The following is a 22204-nucleotide window of genomic DNA, read 5'->3' on the forward strand; positions in this document are numbered from 1 at the left end:
CAGGGTGCAGCAGGCTGTGCATCTCCAGGCTGATCTAGTGCCCAATTCCCTCTCTTCTGCTGGGGTAAGGCTGTAGGCTGAATGCAGATGGCTTGCAGGCTCCAGCAGGAGGCACTGGGGAATGAGACTTCCCAGGGCATGCAGAAGGGAGGGAGGTGACTGGAGCTCCTTGGACCAAGCTGGCCTCCAGGAGCCAAAGGGCAGCCGGGGCAGATCACACCCCCCAAAGAGTAAAATGAGGAGTGGGTGAGAGCAGGGGCCACGCTGGTCAGCCAGGGTGCCCAGCTGCCCATGCAGGCCTTGCTCTCACAGGAAGCCATGTGCTTTGGGCTGGGAGCTGGCAGGCAGAGAGGGAAGGCCCAGCAGCTATCCCTGTGACACAGCCATGGTTTTATCATTCCTCACGATGTGGGAGAGGGAGCTGCTGGTCTCCTCTGCCCTTGGGTAGTAGAGGACAACCAGCCAGACGAAGATGAAAACACCTGCAGGGGAAGGAAGAAGACCATGGCAGCAGCAGAGAGAGAGAGAGGCTCCTCCAAGTGCCTCTCCAGGGCTCAGCATCAGTGGCTGAGCTCCATGGCAGGTCCCTCTTCTCCCTGCTGAAGGGAAGGGCATGACTGTGCCTTGGGATTCATTGTCCACCACTGCCATGCTTCCTCCTGCCTCCCATCCCCTCCCAGCCAGACCCTGGGAGCCGGCCCTGACCTTGGAGGGAGTTGAGGATAGCAGCAAGGACGAGCATGGGCATGGAAGAGCTGCCGTAGCTGAGGAAGGACAGTGCCCAGGTGGCTCCAAGCAGGCAGAAGAGACCCATCGCTGCCAGGACCACCTTCCAGGCCTTGCAGTGCCCCTGCATCACCCCGCTCCTCCACAGGTGGCAGTTCTTCCAGGCCACCACCCCGAAGATGATGGTGTTGAAGAGGAAGATGAGGCCGAAGTAGCCGCAGTTTGTGATGTAGTGGACGAGGAGGTGCTCAGAACTGATCCAGCACCTGAAAAGAAACAACTGCAATGCTTCCAGTAGCTCTGCTCCCCATACATCTATGGGAACCCCTCCCCATGGCTAAAGGGCCACCCAAATCCTGCAGGCGTGTGCCACACACAGGTCGATTATGGTCTGGTTGTCCACTGTCCCAATGCTGTGTTTTCCATAGCTGCCAATGGCTCCTGCCACCCCCACCACCAGAACAGGGAAGCCTGGAAGAACAAGAGAGAGCAGCATGGGGGAGGTCAGAGTTCTCTGTCTCTGCAGGCACCCATAACGCCGCAAAGCCCAGTTCCCTCTGGCTGTAACCCACAGGCTCCCTCACTCCCCAGCAGCCTGTGCTCACCCCATCCGACAATGCACAGCTTCAGCAGGTAGTGGTGTATGTAGGTGCCGAGGACCTTGACAAAGAGGAGATAGAGGTGACAGCCCTCCAGTGCCGTCCAAGTGAAGCAGCAGAGCAGGCAGTAGTGGGTGAGCCCCCCCAGGGCACTGCACAGCCCCGGAGGTGCTCTGCTGGAGAGCCCACTGCTGAGCAGGAAAGCCAGGTTGAGCAGGAGCAGGCTGCTGACCAGGTTCATGTGCAGCCCCAGGTTGATGCGGAGGGTGTCCTCAGACCTGAACTGTTTGTGACTGCACCTGGAGGGAGCAGAAAGGGTGGAGGAGGGACCCACATACTGGGGAGGGTGACAGCAGGCACTGACAAGTGGAAGAGGAGAGGGGCACCACTTCCCCGAGGCCTGGGGTTGCTCCACATTCCTCCCCAAACCCATTCAGGGTCAGGGGAGCTGCTTGCACACCCCACCTTAAGAAGATGTAGAAGGCAAAAGTGAAGATGGAGAAAGCCACAGCCACACCACAACCAGCATTGGCCACAGCCACCAACGTCTGTGCCGTAGACCCGTCCAGGGATGGGTTCTGCCAAACATGAGTGGTCAGATGGGTCCAAACCAGCCTGGAAAAGCTGGCTGTTGCTGCCCAAGCCACAGAGCCAAGGGGGGGATATCCCCAGCAGACTGCTGCAGGGACCTCTACAAGCCCAGAACCCACAGGTCTGACCCCAAGTTCCCCAGGGAATGCAGAAGTGGTGGTGGCGGCTCTGAGGGGATGTGCTTGCTCTTGGGGTAGGGAGAGAACAGACCTCAAATTTCACTGCTGCCAGAATAGAGCTCTTTCCACCCTCCCCATCCTCCACTGATCTGCTCCTGCCCTCGGGGACACAAAGATGGGGCTGGGGTTGATGTTAGGGAAGGATTGGGCTCGCCTGGAAGCAAATACAACTGTTCCTGTGCACCCAGCAGTAACACATGAGGGCCTGAGCAGGGGTAAGAGTGGGAACTGTAAGGAGAGGGGTCGTCACCAGGAGGAGGGTGAAGAAGGAGAGGTGGTCACAGGTGCAGACTGTCTCCTTGTCCTTGGGCTGTGTGACACATCCGTGGCTGCTCCAGCCTCCTGCCTGCCCTACAACCAGCACAGGGCCACAGTGGTGGGCGCCAACCCAAACCCTCATCCTGCCTCACAGAGCACAGGCTGGGGGGCTGCAATGCTTGTTGATAGCAGGGTGGCAGCCAGGAGCATGGCAGGCAGCCTGCCCACAACCCCACCAAGCTCTGCTGAGCCTCGTACCTTTGCTGGGCTCCCAGAAAACACACAGCGGGGTGACATTCTGCAAACAGGGACGTAGTGTGAACCTGCACCTCACCAGGAGGCATAGGGAGGGGAGGGCATGCCTTACATGTGGCAACTGCTGGTAGGCAAAGGTGAGTTGCACGGGGTCCTGCAGCTCCAAGACGTCCCCATCCCCCACCACGATGCCCACCACGGTGTCGTCCAGGACCTTTCCCATCTGGTTGTCCTCCTGCACGGAGCGGTGCCGGCTGAGCCGAGCCGACAAGCGTCTCCCACATCCCAATGGCTGAAATGGGAGCTCGTACCTGGAACATGGCGAGCTGCTGGATGTTGAGCACAGTCACCACCACGCGCACTGCCTGGCTGCTCGGGGCTGGGAACGCCCCGCCGGGGAGCCGGATGGTGCCTGCTGTCCCCTCCTCTGCTGAGCTGATCACTGCGGGGCCCTGAGCAGGCACAAGCTCAGCACTGCCCGTGTGGGTTCTGCCAAGCAGGGCTGCCACAAGCCCAGTGTGGAGGACATGAAAGCACATGTGGGGCCCTCACCTCAGCAGGGGAGAATGCGAGGAGCAAGCCTTGGGCCATGGCCCTGCTGACGTTCAGGTGCAGCGCCCGCAGGCCGGCTGTGCTGTTCTGTTCTGCAAACTGCACCATTCTGCAGGGTGGGCAGCTCCATGGGGCACAGCCCAAGGCATTGCCATGGCCCCATAGCACCCCACAGCTCCATGGGGCACAGCCCAAGGCATTGCCATGGCCCCATAGCACCCCGCAGCTCTATGGGGCACAGCCCAAGGCATTGCCATGGCCCCATAGCACCCCGCAGCTCTATGGGGCACAGCCCAAGGCATTGCCATGGCCCCATAGCACCCCACAGCTCCATGGGGCACAGCCCAAGGCATTGCTATGGCCCCATAGCACCCCGCAGCTCCATGGGGCACAGATGAAGGCATTGCCATGGCCCCATAGCACCCCGCAGCTCTATGGGGCACAGCCCAAGGCATTGCCATGGCCCCATAGCACCCCGCAGCTCTATGGGGCACAGCCCAAGGCATTGCCATGGCCCCATAGCACCCCGCAGCTCTATGGGGCACAGCCCAAGGCATTGCCATGGCCCCATAGCACTGCACAGCCCAAGGCATTGCCATGGCCCCATAGCACCCCGCAGCTCTATGGGGCACAGCCCAAGGCATTGCCATGGCCCCATAGCACCGCACAGCCCAAGGTATTGCCATGGCCCCATAGCACCCCGCAGCTCTATGGGGCACAGCCCAAGGCATTGCCATGGCCCCATAGCACCCTGCAGCGCTGCCCCACTACCTGAGCCAGCGTGCCCGCAGGCAGCGGCAGGCAGGCTGGCCTGAGTGACGCAGCTCCGTGCACTGGTGGGGCAGCTCCAGGGTCAGACTACGGCCCTCACCACGTTCCTCCAGCTCCACCGCCATGTTGCAGCACTGCTTGGTCTTGTCCCCACGAGACAGCGCTGTGGGAGGCAGCAGTCAGGGCCCGGCGGTGGCATGGAGGCTGATGGGGTGTGGGTGGGCTGGGGTCTCACCATCACAGCTGTCCTGGCCTGGCACGGTGCCTTGCAGGGGGAAAAACCCAGCGTCAGCCCTCACTCTGATGGGGAAGATGGGTGCCAGCTCGAAGTGAGCACGTGGACATCCCCCAGCCCCTCCTGGCTGTCCCAGTGCCACACAGCCCCATCCCACCCAGCCGGCACTCACCAGGGAACAACAGGAGCAGAAGAACCGTGCTCAGGTGTGTGAGCTCCATGCTCCGTCCAGGGTCTCCCGTCCCACAGCCCTGCTCTTCTGCAGGCTCCCCAGGGGCTCACAGCTTCTCCTGAGGCAACCGCAGTGTCCTCATTTCCTTTCTGCAACCCCCTTCCTGTGGGTTGCCATGTAAACTCCTGCCTTCAGCTTGATGCCAACCACGATTAGCGGTCGGAGCTGCTTCGCCTCCCCAACGACCTCCGGGCTTTTGTTTTTCCTTCCCATCTCACCCCATCCTGCCCAACCCTACTGTGCCAACGAACAGCAAGGCATACGTTGGAGTGTTTCACTGTCAGCTAAGCCTGTGCCACCCACGGGCATGACCAAAGGAGGGACCCCAAAGGACAGCTCACCAGCAGCAGAGACCTCGAGGAGACACACTCAGAGTGGGTATGACTTTAATGGGCACAGGTCTGACGTGCGAGCGCAATCATTCAACGTTTACACCATACAAAAATAGAGAAACATTCAACAAAATAACAAAAATAGATTATTTCAGCTGCTAGAGGGTGTCCCCGTGGCTTGTTATTCTGTCTTCACCTGCGAAGGGCCCTATCGGTGGCCACAAGCAAGGGCTGGAGACGGGGTCTTTCCCACCTGCTGGCCTTGGGGCAGTGGAAGGGACATCGGGAAGCACAGAGGGCCCTGTCCCTGCCCCATGCCGCAGCCCTATGCATCCCTCTGCCCTGCCCCGGGAGCCAGCCCCGTCCCTGCAGGAGCAGGCAGGCAGGGATGGGGACACCCAGATACTCGGGGGGATGCAGTGATGGGGAATATGGGGCCAGCGGAGGCGAGGGGCTGAGGGTCCCCGCCGTGGGTCCCTGAACTCCCAGCGGGTGCAGTAGCGAAGCGACCACCCTCTGCCAGGCAGCCCCACGGCACGGCCAGCACGGGGCTCAGCCGGGGTGGCTCTGGCTGCTGTTGGGCTGTAGCTTCACGCTGTCAGAGCTGCACTGGAAGTCAGAAGACTTTTTCGCCTGCAGCACCATGGTCCAGTACCAGAGAAAGATGAGAAAACCTGGGAGAGGAGGGAGAAAAGGTGGGTGAATCCCTCTGAGGGACCATCAGCAGCTGAGAGTGAGGCACTTGTCTGCCAGTGGGCCAGATCCTCTCACACCCACCCACTGCCTGACCTATCCCACCCAGAGCCCCAGGGCAGCTCATGCCCTTTGGAGGAGCCCAGTGCCCCAGGATCACCTTGGAGTGAGTTGACGATGGTGAAGATGTAGAGGGAGACGAGGCGGAAAACACCGGAGGTGAAGGAGAAGAACACCAGTGCCCATGGAATGCCCAGAAGGATGCTCAGCCCAAAGAGGGCTAGCACATGCTTGAGCTTGTGACCTTTCTTGTTCTGCCGGAGGATCTCCCGGACCATGGCCCCCAGCATGACCAAGTTGAAGAGGAACACCACGCTGAAGAATCCCAGGTTCACCACGTTATGGATCAGGGGGCTCGTGAGCCAGCATCTAGAGGGAGGAGAAAGGCAGAGGGTTACGCTGTGTCATCCCATGGGGGCACAAGGCAGAGCGTTTGGGGGGAGCACGCAGTAAAACACGGAGTGGGGATCCCACCCTACAAAGCCCCGGGTAAGGCACAGTCTGTGGGCTAAGGAAAACCTATAGGATGTGGTGGAGGCTCAACCAGATGACTTTAAGACCAGTTTCCTTTGACTTACATGGTTGCATTGGTGGACCTTCCACCAACAGATTCATAGACGGGAATGTAGAAGGGGCCGTAGTTGGTCCAATTAGCCAGGAAGATCAACATCACACAAAAGAAGGGAAGTCCTGTGTGTCAAGAACAGAATGAAGCAGCCACCCTCAACTCTGACCCATAGACCTTCTGGAAGAACTCCTTCCCCTTTTTCCTTGTATGGTGTTTGAAGAACCTCCTCTCCTTGGGGTGAACCGAGGATGGAGCGTGCAATGAGGACCCCTGGTGTAAGCCCTGGCTGAGAAGCAGGCTTGTGATGCACAGACCCACATGGGGATCTCACAGGGCATTGGAATTTTAGGCCACCAAAGATCACAATATTGCCCTACCATACCCTCCTTTCCAAAGCAAAGCAAGGATGTGTGAACATCTCCTGCCCCAAGCCCATCTGTACGGACAGCCCTGGGTGTCTCTGCTCTCAGACACCTCTTCCAACACATCTCCACCTCTATCCAGGCACCACATACGGTGGAGAAGACTCAGGAGCAGAATCCATGTGCCTGATCACCCCACTGCCCTGCCCCTCGGGGGTCTCTGCCTCCCCAGTCCTCACCCCAGCCCACCAGGCAGAGCTTGAGGAGGAAGTGGTCATGGTAGGCGTTGAAGACTTCGATCACAAGCCGGTAGAGATTGTAGCCCTCGATGCCCATCCAGGTGAGGCAGCTGAGGAGGGAGAAGTGCAGGAAAAGCCCCCCGGCTCTGCAGGCCGCCTGACTGCTGCTGGAAGCCAAGTGCTCCGAGATGAGGAAGGTGAAGTCCAGGAGGAAGATGGCACCCAGCAGGTTCATGTGGATGTGCATGCTTGTGATCTGGTCTCGCTGCTTGCTCCTGGAGAACCGAGGGGAAGAGAACTCAGCACCACACCTGGCCAGCATCCTCAGTGCCCCAAAACACCCTGCGGTGTCACGCTGGCTCCTGTTTGCCAGATCCATGACAATCACCAAGCTGATTTCCCCAGTGATTGAAAACTGCAGGTGTTTTTGAGCGCCCTGCAGGAAACCTGGCCAAGGCAATGGTTTCTGGAAAGGAGCACTCTACTTTGTTCCAACCTGGCTCCTTCACTGTGCTTCTAGCTGTGCCACCCAGTGGGAAGAGAGCACCCAACCCATACCTGAAGTAGAGAAAAAAGATGGTGGAGATGGATGCCAAAGCTGAGATGAGGCAGCCTATGTACGTGATGATGCTCAGGGAGTCCCTGTGTAGGTAGGAAATCTCTGGAGATGATACCTGGGGAGAAAGAGGAATGAGAAACAGTGAGGGAACAGTGGGAAGGATGGAGAGAGCTGAGGGAAGGTGGTACCCACCATCAGCACGGCAAAGTAGGTGAGGTGGTTGCATCTGCAGTCTGTCCGTGTGTCCCCCTCCACTGTCGTGCAACCATAGCTGTCCCACTTCCCAGAGCTGGCTGCAAGAGAAAGAGAGAGCAGCAGGAACAGCAGCTTTGGGATTTTGGAGCTTCCAAAGCATCCGTAGCAGTGGGGAGGACAGAGGTTGGGATCCTCCCATCATGGGGAGGGGTCATGGAGCTGGAACAAGGCAGGGAGGTGCAGAACAGCACATCTTTGGTACCTAGCTGAAGGAATAGGGACATCATCTGCACTTCACACCCAAATAGATATACACTCACCGGTGCCATCCTCCCTCCAGAAGACACACCGTGGGGTCACATTCCTCTGAAATGACAAAACCACAGATGCTCGGGTGCTGTGCAGGGCTCACAGCCTGGGAATGAGGTTTGGTAGGGGCAACATTGGGCAGGAGGTGAGATGGCTGCAGGGGACAGAAGGCCTGTGTGGGCTTAAGGTAGAGACTCCCCAGGCCCCATCTTTAAACAAGGGGTTCAGCTTTGATCAGCTGAATGAATGAGCAGAGAAACTGCTAGGCAGTGTTCCCAGTCCTGGAGATTGTGTGGTGAAGCCCCAGAAGATGCCACAGAAAGACCAAGGAAGGACATGGACCCACTGGGTGGCGATCACTCTTCAATCTAACAGTCTCCTTGCCCTCACTCTCTATTCCTGGAGGGATTGGGTGTAATGAGGCTCTTTCCCCACCTACCGGCAGCCGGTTGTGGAAGAAAGTAAGAACCACTGGCTCGGAGAGGTTGGCCACCACCGTGTTCACCAGGGAGATGCCAACCACCTTGTCGCCCAGGATGTGGCTGCTGTTCTCATCCTGCAGGAGAAGGAAGTGGTAACACAACAGGAAGGGAGAGGTCCCAGAGGGGAGGTCCTGTGCCTCTCCTTTGTGCTGCAGTTAATCTTTGGAGCACCTAATATCTCTGAAGCAGGGACGGATGCAGGGACACCCATCGTGCCACATGGTGTGGGCATTACCTGGAACATGGCTTGGCTGTTGATGTCCACCAGGAGCACCCTGTGCTCCACCACCTCCTCCTCCTTCTTCTTTGCCATCACAAACAGGCTTCTTGGCAGGTCCACAGCAAACCCCTGCACCTCTCTGCTCTCCTGCAAGGACAGACCCACTGGGATGGAGCTTGGGTGGATGCTGGCGTGTTGCTTTGAGCCCTTCGGGGGCAATGGGGATGAGTGGGGTGCTTAGCCCCAGGGTAACATGGACCCACCTCTTTTGGGGAAGCGAAGGCCAGGTGGCGAGGAGCCTGTGTGGGGCTGATGCTCAGCACAGTCGCACGCAGGGCGGCCTTCCCAAAGGTCTGGTTCTGTCCTCCAAGCTCCACTTGTGCCAGCGTCCTCTCCAAGGCCTCGAGTTTGCTGTAGAAAATAGGGCACAGTGACTGGGGCCAGTACAGCAATTGGGCATGGCTCAGTGAATGCCCCGTGATCACCCAGCCCCACACTCACTGCCGAAGAGAGCGCTGCGCCTTGGAGCCCGCAGATGGCACCCGTGCGAGGAGGCCATCCAGGGCAGCAAGCTCATCCTCCACATCCTGCTTCCAGACAGGCATCATCTCTGGAGGGACTGGTGGCACAAACAGAGGACGGCATCAGGACCACTGGCAGCACCAGCTTTCCCCTGCCCGCAGCCCTGGCGTGACCCCAAGCAAAGGGCTTTAGCGTGACCCTACAGAGATCCCAACCACAGGGCTCCTCCAGGTGCCTGCAGCTTGGTGCTCCTTGCAGAGCTTCCTGGGATTTTATTGGGCTGAAGCACTTTTGGAAATCTCTTTCTTTATCTTTGGGGAGCTGCTTGCCCTTGGATGCCATGGGCTGCTTGAGCCAGTTGCCCTTCCCATCGCCCCTTCCCATGGTCCTGATACCATCACACTACAGCACAGCACCGGGACCAGCACTGGGGATGGAATTAACCCTTATCTCATTGAAATAACACCAAATTGCCTTTACCAGGGAAAAGATATTGAGATGCACTCTCAAGGGAGGTGTTCTTCTGGCCCTTGAAGACATAGGACACATTGAAGATGGAGGCCCTGGTCTTCTCCAAGCCCATCAGCTGTGTGACGCCATCAGCTGGCTCATGGCCCAGGAAGAAGCTCTTCTTCCCATATGCCAACCAGAGGGTCCTGTTGGCCTTGAACCAGTAGATGCAGAAGCGATACCTGCCCAAGGTGGTTGGCAGGCTGTACTGGTAGGAAGAGTTTGTCCTGTTTGTCAAAAAGGGACTTTTTATCACCAGCTCCTGGGCCGTGTTCTCGATGGAGATGTTGGCAGAGCTGTGCTCGTAGATGACCGAGCTGTTCTTGGTCTGGTTCCTGTCACCGCAGAAGCGGAAATCCTCCTGGCGGCTGCTCGCCCCCACCCCTGCATTGCATAAGGACAGAGAGATGCTGCTCAGCACGGGGACAGACACCCCAAGCCCACCCTGCCCACAGTCACAGTGTAGGGTTCAGCAGGGTGCCGGGCTCCTTTCCTCCCCACTGACAGGCAGAGCTCTGCAGATGGATGGAGAGCCGCTCCTTTCTCCAGGTTCCCACTTTGGAGACCCAAACCCAGAAGGTGTTTCTCCCTGTTTTCACCCATTGGTGCCGTCAACCATTGCGTTTTGGGGCTGCCAAGACGTGGCAGGGTGCTGCCTACCTTGCAGCGGGGGGAGAAGCAGCAGGAGGAGGACTTTCATTGTGGCCGGCTCTCAGCCTGGGTTCTGCCTCCTAGGAGCAAACGGAGCCTGCAGGGTCACAAAGAAAAGAGGCACGGTGTCAGGGGATGGGGAGCCAAGGTGGGACAGCAGCTGGGGGCACAGTCAGCTCTGGGTGCCACCGCCACCAGGAGGAATAGGCACCCTGATGGCCCCATAGGGTGGGGAGGGATGCAGGAGCCGGGGGCTCCCTCCTGCCCACTGCCTCATATCTTGGTTCCTGCCTTGTCTTCTTTCGGCAGGTGATAAGAACAGAAGGAAACGGCAGTTTCCTAACTCCCCGAGCCTAGAATTATTCTCACTGGTGCTTACAGCAAGGGGCTGATCGTGTCACACACCGCAGAGGGATTCTGTCCCCTCGCTGCCACCTCCCCCCCATCCCCACCGTGCCTCGGCTGTGTGCATTTCCCACACTGCTGGGACCACTTTTTGTAAGAGCTCCCCAGCCCCCAGCAGCAGCCAGGACTGCACCAGTGAGGGCTGCACCGGGACACGAAGCCGGCCAGGTATGCAGATAGCAGCTGCTGTGCAAAGCGGAGCTGCAGCAACATTTGTGCAGAGGGGTTCCCACAGGCAGCGCTGGCCACAAATCTATGCTGCACGGCTGAGGCTCTGACCGCTGCCGTGATGCTGGGCACGAGAGGTATGCTGACGGCGTCCTGGGTGCGTGAGAATGGTAAAAATAAAAAGAAAGGCTCTTCTGTGGCTTGAAGTCCTGCTGTAGCTCAGCACGCTGCCGTGGGCACAAGGGTCCCACTGAGGTCCCCGGTGTGCATATGGCACGGGCACGGTTTAGAAGGGATCGTCCCTTTGAGCCCTTCCTGAGCCCAACCAGAACCAGAAACCGAAAGCCCAACCAGGACCCAGCGGAGGTGAGCAGTGATGCTTCCCCCGCTCGCCCGACCCGCCTGATTGCTGCTTCCTGAGCTGAACAATGGCGAGAGAAAATCTCCCAGGAGGGGAGAAAACTGACACAACCCACAAAAGGCACTGCCTGTTCTCCTCCCCATCCGGGGGGCAGAGCACTGCCACCCCCACGTACCTGGGGGCATCAGGGACAAGGAGCATTGGGGTACCCAGGTAGCGATGCCCCCATTCCCAGGAATCCCTCTTTGACAGCCACAGCAAGGGGACAGGAAGGCTTTCCCCAACCCTAAGCCCAAAAGCTCCTCAGGAACGTATAGAAAAGCTGCCGTTCTGTCCCACATTGGAGGTGGGGGGGGTTTGGAGCAGCCTCCTGTTGGCCCAGGGTGCACTTTTCCCCAAAGGCTCAGCCCCTGGCATGGGGACGTTACGCTGTGTTCTCTCAGCACCATTAAATGAATGCGCTCATCGGAAAGGGAAGCCGAGGAATAACACTGTGACCTCTAAAGCTGGAAAAAACAAGAGCCCGGTGAGAAACCTTCCTGCTCTGGGTGACTGGGCACCAGGCATTCGATCGAGACGGGGATGGCAGGTGGGCTATGCGCGATGTTTTCCCCAAGAAGGAAAGATGCGCTCACGTCTCCAACAAACCCTGGAAACGTGTTGATGAGGAGACTTTTGTTGGCTTTGCTTTCAGGCTCCTTAGCACTACAGAGATGCTAATGGGGGCACAGCTCTTTGCCCACAGCCCGTCACCCATGAGGCAGGAGGTCCGGTTTGGGGGGTGGGTGGGGAAACTGAGGCACGGAGACATGGCCTGGAGCGGAGCCATGCATGGGGAGCGGGTCTGCCTTCACAATGCGCCCTTGTCCTTGGCCTGCAGCCCGTGGGCAGCCCACACATTGCTCACGGCGTCGGCATGTCAGCCCCTTCCCGTCACCAGCGGGCATCAGGCACGCGCCCTCGGCCACCAGGACGGCTGCAGAGCCCATGAGAACACATGGGGCCATGGGTCACCACAGCCCCAAAACGCAGCGAGCATTCTCAGAACCCAAATCGACCAGTGCAGGAGGGGCAGTGCTGGTGTGAAAGGCGGGATTTCCAGTTTATCAACCACAAAAAAAAAGGGGTGAATGCAATGCGAGGCACACTCCGATGTGTGATGAGGGCTGCTCCCCGCCTCACCAAAGCTTCTCAGCTCCCTGCTGCAGAGCCGGGTACCAGTGCTGCATAGCAGAGCCCCGCTCCCTGCCAAGGCCCAGCTGTCTGCGAGCTGATGGGAAAGGAGTTGGCGGCTCGGCACCGGCCAGCTGGCACACAGCAGCTCCACCACGTCCCTGCAACACCCGTGGGTGACCCCAGAAAGGTGCGCAGTGCTCAGCCCCGGGGTGCCGTGTCCCAGCAGTGTGCAGTTGTTTGTGAACCTGTTGCTCTACGAATAGCACCAGGGGCGGGCTGCGGGATTAAGAGCTGGATGGTGACCAACTATGTGGCGTTTATAGGGTCGGGGCTTCATTCCCATGGGAGCGGCGAACCCACCGCGGGGCGGCACCGTGCAGATGGGATTGCCCAAAGCCTGGTTTGTGCCCCAAATCCGAGCATCACAAAGCCCCCCTGGCTCCCTGCTGGTGGTAGCAGGCTTCTGCACCCACCAGACCGTGAAATCCACCTTGGCAGGCAGCCCTGCCCGCAGCCATGCTGCCAGGGGGTTATTCCAGGAGATTTCATTCTGTTTTCCCACTGCTGCTCTGTGCCCCATCCCTTGTGGAGCACCGGGAGCAGCGTGCCGGGACCGGCAGCAGCAGGCGCACGGCTGCAGGAGGAATCCCCCGGCGGGCATCGGGGTGGGAGAGCACTCTGTCGAGACACGCCGGCTGCTCCGAGCCTGAACGGAGTCGGGTGTGCTCCTGGACTCCCGGGTTGGGGAGCCACACGCGTTGAGTGCCACGGCATGGAATGGAACGGGGTGGAAAGGCACAGAATGGAGCGGCATGGCGTGGAATGGTGTAGAATGGAACAGCACAGCATGGCACAGAACGGCATGGCATGGCGTGGCGTGGAACAGCACAGAATGGCACGGCACGGCACGGCACGGCACGGCACGGCAGAGCGGTGCGGCCTTGGCAGGGCTCAGCTGTGCCGAGGCAGCAGCCGCAAGCAGCTGCCCCGCGAGGCGGCTCCACGGCCCTGGAATCCAGCCCGGCTGCGGGTACGGAGCCCGATTTAGAGAGGAAAAGGGAGAAGAGCCCGTAGGGACGGAGGCTGCGTGCAGGAAGACTCCGGGGAGCCCCATTCCCTGCACGGACAGAGGCGTTACACCTTGCGCTGAGCCACAAAGCAATAGGCACGGAACTCCCGCACCGCGCCCGCTGCCGGGGGCCGAATCCCAGGGCAGCAGAGCCCGCAGCATCCCCCCGCTCCCCAGGCATCGCGCAGCCCCGGCCTCACCTCCGCACCCCCGCCGCCGCTCCTCGTACCCAGCTACCTGTGCCGGGGTCGGGCGGGGCGCGCCGTCCCGACGCCGCTCGGCGCTGCTCGGTTCGACGGAGCTCTGTGCCCGGCTCGGCTCGGCTCGGCTCGGCTCGGCACTCCCCCGCCCCGCCTCCGCTCCCACCCCACCCCCGGGGCAGGCGGTGACTCAGCGGGGGTGGGAGCGTGCCGAGACCCCTCTGTCGCGGCACCTGCTCGTGCGATGGAGCCGGGCTTGGAGGGGAGGGCGGGCGGTATCGCCCCTTCGGGCCGGGGATCGGCAGAGGGACGGCGGTGGGGCGGGGGGAGCGCCCCCGGGAGCTGGGGCTGGCGGGCGGCCAGAGGGAGGAAAGGAATTGTACGGCTGCCAGGCTGCACGCCCGGCTGGGAAAGGGATTAAAGAATAACAGCCGATGTGAGAGCGGCCGGGACGCGGCGTCCTAAGAAGCGTGTCCTGCTCTGGGGCAGGAAATGAGGGTGCGGGCAGTGGGTCCTGAGCGCGGGGCTCCCTGTGCCCTGCACCCCGTGAGATGTGGGGTCCAGGACGGAGCCCCGAGCCCCGACGGCAGCGCGGTGCCTGCGGAGCTAAGGGAGCGTGGCCAGGTTCCAGCCCAGGCAGCCCTTTGTGTGCACTGAAAGGGAGAGCCGGGCTCCAAGGAGATGGCGGGGAGGTGGCCAGGAAGCGTAAATACGCAGCCTCTCACGGATATTCCCAAAGGATTGAATGGGACTTTTCTTCTTTTTCATGCTGCTGGGGGAAGGGCGGACGCGGCGGCACGGGGACAAAAGGCAGCCAACAAACACAAGGTGCCATAGCCACACCGGGAGCAGGGATGGGAATGGAATGGAAACAGGGATGGGAATGGAATGAAAACGGTGCTTGCTGTGCCTTGGAGGGTCCCAGCCCAGCACCTCGTGCTCCGCTCACATCACCCATGAGCTGTGGCCCCTTTGTTCAGCTCTCCCAGGGCTGGCACACGCTGCATCACGCGGCCGCACCGCAGCCAGCACGGCTCCTTTCAGGGCAGCCATCCCCTTGCACCCGCATCTCCCCAGCCCCACTCCTCTCTCCCTGCTCCCATCCCCTGGTGCAGGATGCAGCCCCCTGTGCTGACCCCCCCGACCCGGGGTCACAGCTTCTATAGGGAAGTGACACCTCGGGCCGTCCTCTTGCTGCTGTCCCAAACAAAAAGGCTTCTGTCCACACCAGGGCGTTATCAGGAGGTCGGTAGAGTTATTTTTGGGCAGATGTCTGCACTTGTTGATGTTATCGGATGATGTGGAAGTCAGCAGGGCTCGCTGCTGCCTTCAGAGATCCTCGTGGAGCACTGGGGGAGGAAATCCTCACAGTTGTCCCTGCGGGGGAAATTTGCCCTTGGGCTCCAGCCAGCAACACTCCCTGGGCCTGATAAGAATTTACAGCTCGAGCTGGGCAGTTTGAGTCTTGGGAACCTCTGTGGATGGAGACCCTGTGGATTCCACCCGGTGCCCAGAGGCACTGCATGGGGCTGAGCTCTGGGCAGGTCTGAGGTCCCAGCCCTGCAGAACCCCTGTGTGCACCCCGGGCTGCAAACCTGCATCCTCATCCCAGCCACTGCCCAGCCCGGTGATCCCAGCACAACCTGGGAGCTGAATGCTTGCGTGCTGAGAAAATACACCCGATAAGGCTGTGGGAAAGATAAATAGGGCTGGCTCTCCTTGAGGAGGTGAGACGGGCTGGGCTTCAGTTCTCATCGCCATCCAGCACAGCATGGGGATGGCTGGGTGTCCTCTGAGTTCCAGGCACTTCAGGGTGTGCCACACTGCACCATGGCCCTGCAGCCCCAGGACAGCCGTGTGGGGGGTATAGTGAGGGCATGGTGAGGGTATGATGAGGGTTTTCCAGGCACTGCTGGATACAGGAACAGGCGTAGGAACGCACCGGTGTCGGTGCAGACGCAGCTACTGGCACGGTCATGATTCATGCCTGGGGTGCGGGGCCAGGAAGGTGATGCTCACCATGGGGTTTGCTTGCTGCCCGCCAGCTCTTGGCGTCCCACCAAGCTTTGTCAAGTCCCAAATGATGACAAAGTGCTGAGCCATGCCCAGCTCATCGCCGCGGAGCTGCAGCAGGACGGCTTTTGTCCTCGATGTGAGCGGGACGGGTGGAAACTCAGCAGCGAATTTCCTTTGTGCGCAGAACAAAGCACAAGGGCGAGCGGCTTCCTTTGCTCTGTTCCCAGAAATAGGTCCCACAAAGCAGCCAGAAAGGGAAAAACACTCAGAGGAGTGGTATGGGAAGAGCTGGAGCTGTGCCACCGTGCCCTGCATGGGGAGGACCCTGCAATGTGATACCTGTCCCCACAACCTGGCTCCAAAGTCCTGGGTGCAGAGAGGCAAAGTGGGGCCAGTTTGGGCTGCCGCTTTGCCATCACCATCTGCAGCCACGTTTCCTGCCCCCACAGTTTCTCCTCGCTGTGTGCCTGCTGCAGGCTGGGCTGCTGGAACCCCCCTAAAGGTGATGGGGTGGCGCCGGACTTAGAGGTCTCTTCCACCCTTCGTGATTCTGTGATTCTATTTAGGGACGGGGTTAAGGGATGAGTCAGAGGTTGGATTCGGCGATCCTATAGCGGCTATGATTCCATCAAAAGTTTGTTCGTACCATGGAGCTCTGTTCCGCGTTTGCTTTTGTATGGGAGGAAAACCCGTTTCCCATGGACCACACTCCAGCCCATTGCCCTGGTGCCCTCTGGCGGCTCCTCGCCGCCTCCATCACCGGACGCCACTTTAATTAACGCTAAATACCGAGGCCAATCCCGCAGCCCCGCTATCTGGAGGCACTGCAGTCGGATGTGCTGCGCTTGCTGCGATGCGTGCTGAGGTACCAAAGGCAGAGGAACACACCTGGGGGGTGACACAGTTAATGCCATGGGCACCCTCAGTGCCACGCTGGGTGGACGAGGGAACCCCCCCCCCCCCCCCCCCTCCAAAATCCCACCCGGGTGCTGACCTTGCAGGGAGTTGAGGACAGTGAAGAGGTAGAGCTGGGGCACGAGGAGCACGCCAAAGGCACAGAAGGCCGTGCCCCAGGTGGTGCCCAGCAGGCAGGTGAGCCCCAGCACCGTCACCCAGTCCCTCCTCGCCCTCCGCTGCTGCTGCCGTGTCTTCCACAACACCACCACCACGGCCACCAGCACCAGCACGTTGAACAGCAGGATGAGGCCAGCATAGCACAGGGTCATGTAGTGGGCGGGCGGGCTGGTGAGCCAGCACCTGGTGGGGATGGGAGACAGCTGTGTCCTAACCCTGGTCAGCCTGGGGTGCGCAGGGTACGTGGAGTCCTTGGGAGTGCATGGCTAACCCAAAGTGCATAGGTGCATGGAGAACCCAGGGTGAATGGGGAGCAAGGGGTTTCTAAAGTCCCTGAGGTGGATGGGAACTAAAGGTGCATGGGGTACTTGGGAAGCCTGAGGTTCCTGGGAGCACAAGGGAAACTCAGGGTGCATGGGATTTCTGGAATCCCTGGGGGTGCGTGGCTAACCCAAAGTGCACGGACAACGCTGGGTGCATGGAGCACATGGGAACCCTGAGGTTTCTGGAAGAGCGTATGGGCAAGCCAAAGTGCGTGGGATGGATGGCTAACCCAGATGCACGTGGCCCTTGGGGTGCATGGGGAGCCCAGGATGCGTGGGGGATTTAAGATGTACAGGGAAACTCAAGGTTCGTGGGGTACATGGGAGTGCCTGGGTAACCCAAAGCACATGGGGTGCTCCATGGGGAGCCCAGAGTGCACGGTGTGCTTGGGGAGCCAGCAGCCCCCACACTCACATGGTCACGTTCTTGTAACCGTCAGCAGTGCTGATGATGTGGTGCCCATAGATTTCTCTCTTGAAGATGAGAACAGCCACCACGGCCAGCGTGGGCAGACCTGGGGGTCAGGGAGAGGACAAGTAAGGCCAGGCAAGGGCAGTGGGGCAGTGGGAGCCCATGGGGGCACTCACCCCAGGTGCAGAGGCAGAGCTTGAGGAGGTAGTGCCGCATGTAGATGTTGTAGACCTTGATGATGAGGAGGTAGAGGTGGAAGCCCTCAGCCCACATCCACCCCAGGGCACACAGGAGGCTGCCATGCAGCAGGGCGGCCACAGCCTGGCAGCCCTCCATGGTGCCCACAGCCAGCGGCTCGCTCAGCAAGAAGCTGGTATTGAGTAGGAGCAGTGCAGCCAGCAGGTTCATGTGGATCCTGGTCGTGTCGTCCCGCGGCCGGCATCTGCGGGAGGGGAGAGGGCACGGGGTGCAGAGGATGCCCACCAGGCAGCACAACACGGCGTTGTGCATGGCATGGCATGGCACAGCACATGCTGTGTGGAATGGTGTGGCACAGTGGGCAGCGTGGCGTGGTGTCATGCAGCACTGCACATGGCATAGCACACAACATATGGCATGACATAGTATGGCACAGCATGGCACATGTCATGGCACAGCTCTACCTGAAGACACAGCAGAGCAGCAGAGTGCAGAAGGCAGCAGCAGCTGAAATGGAGCAGCCCACGGTGCTGATGTAGGTGAGAGATTGCAGCTCGGACTCGCTCAGGTTGTGTGCCTGGATCTGTCCGGAGAGGTGCACACGGGGTGAGCCATGGGGTGTCCTATGTGGTGGGAGGAGGAAGGGCAGGAGCCACGCACCAGCAGCACAGCAAAGTAGGTGAGGTGGTTGCAGAGGCAGCGCACGGTGCCCTTCTGGTGCTGTGTCTCGCAGCCCTCCCTGCTCCATGTGCCAGCACTGCCCGTGCCTGCGGGCTGCCAGAAGACACAGGTAGCATTGGAGCTGTCCTGATAGGAAGGAGGATGGAAGAAGTGAGATGGGAACAGTCTGCTCCCTGGAAACCCCACGTCTCACCAGTGGTGCCACGGTGGAGCTCAGCTCACCAGCTGCTCGTTGTGCCCAAAGCGGATCTCCACGGGGCGCCGCAGCCAGCCCACCCGCCTGTTGTGCAGGAAGGCCCCCAGGATGTGGTCGTTCAGCACAGAGCTGTTGTGCTCATCCTGTGAGAGACAGAGCAAGATGCCTTATAGGGCCCCACAGCAGCCCTATAGTGTATCTACGTGGGGCTGCTCAAGGGGGGTTCGGCTCTCCCCAGGCACCCTCATTGCCGGCGCTCACCAGGAACAGGCTGGCACTGTGGATGTGGATACAGACGAGCTTCTGCTCCTCCTGTGCCTGCATGCCCTCCATCAGTTCCACTGGGAAGTTGATGCTGCCCCTGAGCCATGCTGACGCTCGCCCTTTGCTCTGCACTGGCTATGAGTGCAGAGGAGAGGTCACACTTTCGTGGGAGCCCCCTGAGCATCCCCAGCCCCAGGTGCCAAGCAGGGTCCTGGCTCCAGCACTAGCTGCATTTTGCAAAGAGGAGAACTGGGCTGGGGAGAGAGGAGCTCAGGGCAGGGAAGTGTGGTCCAGCAGTGCAGGAAGTGCTGTGGAGCTGCCTTGGGACCCTCTGCGCTGTGAGGGGAAGTGGCCCCGACACATCCTGCGCCAGGGGGTTACGGGTAGAGGCTGATGCAAGAGCACTCCATGGGAAGGGCACAGCGGTACCCACCATGTTGCTGCTAACGTTGAGCCCTCGGAAGCTGCCGGCCGTGATATTGAACACAAAGGCCTCTAGGATGTTGGTTTTGAAGCTGTATTCCTCTTTGCCAAGTGTGCTGTGGGCCAGGGCCCGCTCCAGCTCTGTTAACCTGCTAGGGGGATGGGGTTGGTAGGATGTGGGGGAATGGGGGAACAGCAGGGATGGGGCTGCACTCACCTGGCCCAGTTGTGCCGGGAGCTGCCCTGTTTCAGCCCCTCTGACAGGTTATGCATGCAGCTCTGGATGTATTCGGTGTCTGCAAGGGGGGTTCTGGGAGATGAGTCCCGACCGCAGCACCTGCCCAGCTTCCATCCCCACCTCCCCCCAGCCCAGCCCCATCCCACCCCCACCAGCAGCACAGGGATGTATCCCCACCTTGGTTGGGCAGGACAGGCTCAGCGAGGCAGAGGACGAGAGCAGTGAGCAGCAGGGTGGGCATCTCCACGATCCTGCAAAAGGCACCCAGCCCCACACACACCCAGTCACAGCCCCGGGGCCACGCTTGGGGCACTGTGGATGGGGCTACAGCCACCGCAGCTGCCTGCCATGCAAATCCTGTGACATCCAGGCGCTGGCACCAACCCGGCCCCGAACTGCCCAGGAGGAGGCGGTCCCAGCGCGAGGGTGGATGGCACCCAACAGATTTGCATCCTTTGCAGTGCCACCCCGACCCCAAAAAGCAGCAGCTCACCCACCGCACCCACCAGCAGGGGCACCAGCCCTCCCAGCACTCAGCATTGCTGCGTGGCCCCCGCTGAGAGGTAACCCCTGAGCCCCCTCCTGCCCCACAAAACCCCACGGCCATCCGGGGAGCCCCTACCTGCGGGAGCCGGGCAGTGCTGCGGTGTGTCAGGAGCTGCCGTGATGTTTGTGGGGGTGGCTCTGAGTGCACTGTGGGTTCGTGCAGCAGAAGGGGAAGTGTTCGTAGCAGATAAGCAAATTAAAGCAATGGAACTTTTGGATTCGGCCTCTTACACGCAGCCCTCCACAGGATGAGTTGGTTGGCGCTCAGCCGCACTGCTGCCACTCCGGCCTCTCGCTGACCCACCCCAGAGCCCTTTTGGCCTGGGTTTAGCGGGGGAATTCCAGGCATTACCCATTTTGGGACAGGCTGTGATTGCAGACCCCACAGCACCACCGCGGGCCCTTGGCACCCCTGAGCTGCTGCCAGCAAAGTGACTGGCAAAGAAACACCCAGATCCGCAGAAGGGAACCACTGAAATTTTTCACTCCCAGCAGCCGTTTCCTCAAACAGCCCTTTCAGCGTCGGGTTCTTCACTGAACTTCTGCTCCCCTCTAAAACCCAGATGCTCACATGTGACGCCTCAAAAACACATTGACAACCCTAGCAACGGCAGCATTCCCAGGCTCCTTTCGGTGCCAGCAGGGCTGCTCCTCCGTACCGCCTGCAAAATCGTTCGGCTCCGAGGGAAGGAGAGGGGGAGAGCCCCTTCCCTGGCGCCGGGTGGTTCTTTCCAATGGAAAAACACCGGGGTTGGAGGGAAGGGGCCGGGACGTGCGCAGGCAGAGCGGTGCTGCTGGGAATTGAAGCTCACCGCTCGCCCCACGCTGGGTGCCAGCATCGCCCGTGGGAAATGGGTGAGCGGGGATGCTTGTGGGGTTCAGAGCTCTTGGCTGGAAACCTTCCAGCTGAGTGGGAAATACCCGGGGAAAACATCCCCGAGAAAATGTGAGAATGGAGTTTTGGCGGCCCGCATCCCGTGGATGGTGGGACCCCGAAATGCAGCACTGTTGTTCCACGGGGAGGGCAGGAATCCAGCGGGGAGGTGAAAATCCCCACGGCAGAGCAGGGGGATGAGGATCCACCACCCCAAAGCCCGCAGTGATGGATGTGGGGCTGCAGGCAGGGCTCGGCGGGAGCTGCTCCTCGATCCTTGAGTCCCGGCAGCGCTCAGACCCGGGAGCGAACCGAGCGGGGCCACGCGCGGGAGGGAGAGGGAGGAACGCGCGTGGGACCCCCGGGGGCAGCCCGCGGCGCTTCGGGCAGCGCCCGCCCCGGGCCGGGGGGCGGGGAGCGGCGGGAGGAGGAGGAGGAGGCGGCGGGAGGAGGAGCGCGTTCCGCCGGCAGCGCCCCGGCCCGCACCGCACCGCACCGCACCGGATCCGGTGAGCGGAAGGCGGCGGGAGGCGGCGGGCGGGGCGGCACCGGGCGGGGCGGGCAACTTGCGGGGAACTTCGGCGGGACGGGGGCGGGACGGGACGGGACGGGGCAGAACGGGATGAGCCGGGCCGGGCCGAGCCGGGCGGCGCCGCGCCGAGAAGGACCGGACAGCACCGCGCCGCGCCGCACCGGGCAGAGCCGCACCGCACCGCACCGCCGCGGGGGGAGCGGAGGAATGCGGCGGTCCCGCGGGTGCGGCGCGTCACGGCGGAGTGGCAGCGGCCGCGGCCAATGGGGCCGCGCGGGGGGCGGGCGGCTGTCGGAGGGGGTCCCGCGTGGGCCTCGCGCGTTCCGGCCGCGGGTGGGCTGCGCGTGCGGCGCGCGGGACGTGGCACCGCCATGGCGCTCCGTTCGCGCACGCGTCCTCCCGCCCGCGGCGCCCCGTCCCGCAGCGGGGGTCGCGCGGGGTCCCCCCGCCCCGCGTGGGCAGCGCGCTGTGGGGCCGCGGGCTGCGGGCGGGCGGCCCCGGCCCTGTACTTATCCCATTAGGGAGCGCTGCAGCCTCCCATTGAGGTTTCCTGGCGCGGTTTCCCGTTTTGGCAGAGCGCTGCCCGGCCGCGGCCGGGTCAACTGCGGCGGCTCGTCGGGGCCGCTGTGTGCCCCGCGTGTGGGGTGAGGAGGGGGTGGGAAGGGGCCGGCTGGGGGTCGGCGTGCAGGTGGCTGTTTGCACCGTGAAGCACAGAGCGGTTGCATTGGAGGGGGCCTTCCAGCCTGCTGTTGGAGGGGACCTTACGGCCGGTTGAGCTCCAAGTCCTGCTGCAGGCTGCCTGCCCCCCAGCCCGTCCGTGTCGTGGGGCACCTCCACGGATGGGCACCCACAGCTTTGGGCAGCGATGCCAGCGTCTCATCACCCTCTGAGGGAAGGATTTCCTCCTCCTATCTACCCAACACCTCCCCTCTGTTAGTTTAAAGCCAC

At 61.1% G+C, this 22204-nt stretch overlaps 3 protein-coding genes across 3 annotated transcripts; all 3 read right to left on the reverse strand.

Moving 5' to 3' along the window:
* Positions 1–366: 366 nt before the first annotated feature.
* Positions 367–4480, reverse strand: ADGRG3 (adhesion G protein-coupled receptor G3; the record flags this gene model as incomplete). Its single annotated transcript, XM_079541557.1, is given in 14 exon segments — positions 367–482; positions 706–992; positions 1104–1197; positions 1332–1624; positions 1791–1903; positions 2346–2446; positions 2612–2651; positions 2721–2843; positions 2920–3060; positions 3161–3269; positions 3932–4094; positions 4167–4196; positions 4339–4444; positions 4448–4480. Coding segments are annotated over 14 exon segments (1749 nt in total).
* An 802-nt stretch (positions 4481–5282) lies between these two features.
* Positions 5283–10149, reverse strand: ADGRG1 (adhesion G protein-coupled receptor G1; the record flags this gene model as incomplete). The annotated part of the gene is made up of 13 exons (XM_079541655.1): positions 5283–5404; positions 5584–5852; positions 6062–6173; positions 6653–6927; positions 7211–7326; positions 7404–7504; positions 7727–7772; positions 8155–8271; positions 8433–8564; positions 8681–8828; positions 8919–9036; positions 9420–9833; positions 10110–10149. The coding sequence occupies 13 exons, from the start codon at positions 10147–10149 to the stop codon at positions 5283–5285; spliced, it is 2010 nt and encodes a 669-aa protein (XP_079397781.1).
* A 6157-nt stretch (positions 10150–16306) lies between these two features.
* On the reverse strand, positions 16307–19545 carry ADGRG5 (adhesion G protein-coupled receptor G5; the record flags this gene model as incomplete). The annotated part of the gene is made up of 11 exons (XM_079541500.1): positions 16307–16383; positions 16490–16752; positions 17308–17407; positions 17481–17746; positions 17967–18085; positions 18163–18309; positions 18406–18522; positions 18641–18778; positions 19077–19218; positions 19284–19362; positions 19482–19545. 11 exons carry the CDS (start codon positions 19543–19545, stop codon positions 16307–16309), a joined length of 1512 nt encoding a protein of 503 aa, XP_079397626.1.
* Between the last annotated feature and the right edge of the window lie 2659 nt (positions 19546–22204).

This window comes from Tetrao urogallus (assembly GCF_951394365.1).
Source record: "Tetrao urogallus genome assembly, chromosome: 12".
In the NCBI taxonomy this organism is placed as follows: Eukaryota; Metazoa; Chordata; class Aves; order Galliformes; family Phasianidae; genus Tetrao; species Tetrao urogallus.